The sequence below is a fragment of the Hordeum vulgare genome, chromosome 3H, assembly GCF_904849725.1.
Source record: "Hordeum vulgare subsp. vulgare chromosome 3H, MorexV3_pseudomolecules_assembly, whole genome shotgun sequence".
In the NCBI taxonomy this organism is placed as follows: Eukaryota; Viridiplantae; Streptophyta; class Magnoliopsida; order Poales; family Poaceae; genus Hordeum; species Hordeum vulgare.
In genome coordinates this window covers 524,245,563-524,249,843 of record NC_058520.1, presented here as the reverse complement: position 1 = coordinate 524,249,843, position 4,281 = coordinate 524,245,563, and the positions used below count along the sequence as shown (strand labels likewise).

Here is a 4,281-nt window from a genome sequence, read left to right as displayed (position 1 = left end):
ACTGCAGCTCAACTAAACACGTCGTAGTAATAGGTGTTTGTGCATACGTCCTAAAATGCTAAACAATATGGCATGTTACACAATGCAACATCAATCGGGTGGACGTGTTCTATGTTTGGCATGTTACACAATGCAACATCAATCGGGTCCAGGGTTTCCAGCTTCCTTCCGCTATCTGGGATTTTCATCGCATTTTTTCTTGAAAAATTCTTGGGTTTCTATGGTTTTTTTGGAATTTTCCTGGCATTTCCCTAGGATTGCTTAGGATTTTTTGAAGAAAATCTATAAAAACCTGATCATTTTTACAAATTCCAGAAAACTTATATAAGGATGTGGTGCGTGGGACAAAAACACTGGTTACTAATAGACTCAGAATTATGTGCTCCCATCCAATATGGAGGGAGTATTATGTTTAGTAACACCGCCATTGTGACGGTGACATTCACTGTATATCCAAAAAAATCATCACCCTCGCTACAACATGTATAAATCAATCCCCAATTCCCAATTCTCCAGGGAGAGAGCTCACCGAAGCACACCAACCCACCCAGTACGTATACTTGTACTTCCCTCCACAAGTGGCTCCTCTTCCTGTATGCCAATCAGTCAGTTACATCCAAGGCCATGAACGGGGTGCAATCTGTGTTATTGCACAAGCTCCGGCATCAGCCTCAGCAGGAATGAAATCTCCCGCTGCGTGAAATTCGGCGTCGACGCGGCATCTTTCACCACTTGGCTGCTCAGATCATTGATCTCCGTGTCGGTCTCCGGGGAGGCGATGAGGTCAGAGACGGCCCCCGTGATCTCCGGCACGAGGTCGACGATCACCCCGTTCACCCCCATGAGGTGCTGCATGTACACTGCCTCCGGCACGTTACTGCACATTTGCACAACGGCGTCAGAGACATTTTTAGCATTCAAATTCAGATAGCCTGCAGCCCTACTAGGATGTAGTTCCAGAGATGCTTATGAAGAAGTAGAGAACTCACTTGAGTGTCCCGTAAGTTAGTAGGGAGAGGTCAGCCTCCTTGATCATCGGTATGGCGGTCGGAAACCTGAAGACTGCGCGGGCCTCGGACACGATCCCTTGCATGCCAGTGGAGAGGCACAGCTTGACCGCCTCTTCCAACGAATTCCTCCGCACGTCGGCGTAGATCTCCGTCCCTCCGTTCGTCAAGAAGTACACCTGGCAAACATCATAACGATGGTGATCAGTGATATTCATGGTGTGGATACAAGTTCATTGGCACTCACAATTTGTCCGGTAATAGTATTGTACTCCCTTTCACAAATGTATTGAACTGCCAGAACGTTTTATATTTGTGAACAGAGGGTGTACTTACTGGGTATGTACTCTGCAGTTTTCGCATGAGTTGCGCAGCATCGGGCTGGAAGCTAGAGAAGATGATAGGCCTATCCTTGGCACACTCGAAGACAACCTGTTCACGAGTTGCAAATCTGATGTGTTAGACCACAGGTATCAACGCAGTAGACAACAAAAAATGACTTGTGGGTACTACAGTAATACATGCCTTGAGGATGGCCTGGAGGATGTGAGTGAGCTCTTCCTCTTCGTATGCAAGATGGTCATCGAACTTCAGCTCGACATTGAAGCCCAATCTTGGAGTGACCTTCTCGAATGCTTCTTGAAGGGTGCAAAGGGGATCATCTGACTGGACGTTCCAATTCAACACCCGACCGTCCTTCATTTTCCGCAGCAAAGGCTTTCCATTCTGAATTTAGCAATAAGCAAGGAATGGTCAGATGCATTCTAGTACTATAAAACTTGAACTTGCTCATGGCCAAACGAGCACGGTGGTGTTCTGCATTTTCTCCGTACCTTTCCTTGCTTATTTTGTGGGCCGTACTGGAGGAAGTCTTCCAACTGAAGATCAGTGACACGCTTATCTGAAATTTTGCCCTGAAGAATAGATAGTCCTCATGAGATTTAGGTTGGTTGCTTACACAAGTGATGTGGAAACAGGAAAATATCAAAGTTGGCAGCATGTCAGGCGGTATTATCTTTCAGCATGTGTTCTTTCCGGTTTCTATAGGGCTGTTTGGATTGCAGACAATAACTACCCTACCAAAATCTTGTATGGCTGCCGAAATTTCAGGTGTACGTCAACTTTTTGGCCAACTATTCAGTTTTATCGCCAACATCTGGGTGAGCCCACGATTTGGCCAAATAATTGATGCGCTCCATTTGGTAGGACGGGCGTGGTCTCCATCCAAACAGCCCCTATGATAACTCACTGGGGAAAATGAAAATGATGGAAAGTGAAACGCGTACACAGCATCAGCAAGAGGGCACATTTGAACTTACATGTTCTTCAGTAAGGATGATGTCGTCATGGAAGATGACTGGGCAGCCGTCCTTGGTCACCTACAAAATTGATATTCATGGGTCGCTTCTCAACATCTTTGCACACTGAATTATTTAGGAGACAAAGAGAGAAGGGCCAGAAGTGGAAAAAAATCAGTATCAATTTTGAACACTTTCAACAAGTTTAACTTCAAAGCAAATTAGAAATGGAAACATTTGCTTTGCTTTGTCCAAACGGGGATGGACTGAAACGATAGATATATGCGGCACGCAAGATATGTGATCTGGATCAGTACAAGGTGGAGGTGGGGTTTGGCGTTATCAGAAGTACTAGATCGCACTAGTGCAACAGGACAAGCGAACAACTAGCTAGTGTACTAGAATATCTTGCATGAGTGCTGCTTCAGGTACGGCAAAAGTTGAACGGTCCCAATACAACACTGGATAGACATCGTTGATGGAGCCTCGTCACGGTCCATTGATGCATCGTACACACCGGATTTTTTTGACAACAAAAAGAACATCTAATATGTTTTAATCGTACGATAGTAATAATTCCGTTAGCTCGAGAATATAATGATCGTCCTAGTAATTGAACATCTAAGTGACTTAATCAGGATTTAAGTGACTTGTAAGATGTGCAATACTCATAGCACATCTAGATATGCTTTAGGAAAAAATGTTGTGGTGTTATTACCAGCTGTGTTAATTATTTTGTGCTGGTGAGCTGGTCAGATCTGCCGAGCTCGATAAGCCGCCCCACTTCTCCACATGGGAGGCCACCGCGACGCACGTGGGGTCGCTTGGCTACGCGGCGACCTTCTCCCTTTCCCTTTCCCCAGCGGCGACACGGTCGAGCCGCTCCGGACGGCCACGTCCCCATCAACAAAGATCCCCTAGACCGGACACACTACACCGAGGAGAGCTACACCAGTTCCGGAGGCCCGGGAGACCCACGTAGACCGACCCCATGCACCCCTTCCCTTCCTCGGAACCCGCGCGCGTCACAGCAGCCTATACCTAATTGATTAATTAATTAACGTAGCACACAGGGGGGGATTCGATTGGAGCAGAGGAGACGGAATCGATCCGATAATTATACCTGCACGTCGAACTCGACGTAGTCGACGGCGAAGCGCGCCGCCTCGTTGAAGGACCGGACAGAGTTCTCCTTGACCTCCTGCAGCCGCCGGTCCGGCGACGCCAGCGCGTTCATCCCCTTGCCCCGGTGCCCGATCACCGCGAACCGCCGCCCCGCGCCGCGCTGCTGCCTCTTCGTCGTCGCCGCCGACTCCGCGTCTGCAGTCGCGCGCGCCCGGGCAACACACGTTATCGCCGGCCGATCGATGACCAAACGAGAGGTAGGAACGCGGGGACGGCGAGCGAGACGGCACGTACCGAGGCGGACGCGCGCGGCGGCGGCGAGGTGGTCCGGCACGACGACGTCGAGGGTGGGCACGTCGGCGACGCGCGCGGCCTTGAGCAGGGCCATTGATCGGTCCACCGACGCGGTATGCGTACGCACGTGCGGCGCGCCGAGCTGGTGGGGCTTCCGGACAACGGACGCCGGGGTGGATTTGACGCGGAGAGGAGAGGAGAGGAGAGGGGTTCAATGGCTGGCTGGCTGGTTGGCGACTTGCAACGGACGGAGGAAGAGGAGTTTATATGGACGGATGGACGCCGGAATTGAATGTGACGCCGGAGCGGGAATATTCCAGGGTGCCGCTCGGGCTCTCGGGTTTATCCTCCGGGATATTCGCTTTGCCGCATTGCCTTTCCGGACAGGTCTCCTCTCCTATTTTCACGTCGCCTTTGTCCCACTTTTCCTTCTCCTTTTTTTTCTTCTTTCACAAACAAACATCTGGAGTAATAACTTTTTTAAGGCAAAAAAGGTAAACAGTCCATAATCCATAATTAAATAAAACTAGTAGTATAAGTGCCGGATTGTTTTTAAG

At 49.3% G+C, this 4,281-nt stretch overlaps 1 protein-coding gene across 1 annotated transcript; it reads right to left on the bottom strand.

The window, feature by feature from the left end:
- Nucleotides 1-375: 375 nt before the first annotated feature.
- On the bottom strand, nucleotides 376-3,959 carry LOC123444686 (glycerophosphodiester phosphodiesterase GDPD1, chloroplastic-like). The gene is made up of 7 exons (XM_045121493.1): nucleotides 3,429-3,959; nucleotides 2,327-2,386; nucleotides 1,841-1,921; nucleotides 1,533-1,733; nucleotides 1,344-1,439; nucleotides 990-1,186; nucleotides 376-877 (listed from the first exon to the last, which is right to left on the bottom strand). Exons 1-7 carry the CDS (start codon nucleotides 3,816-3,818, stop codon nucleotides 646-648), a joined length of 1,257 nt encoding a protein of 418 aa, XP_044977428.1. The 5' UTR covers nucleotides 3,819-3,959; the 3' UTR covers nucleotides 376-645.
- Nucleotides 3,960-4,281: the final 322 nt, after the last annotated feature.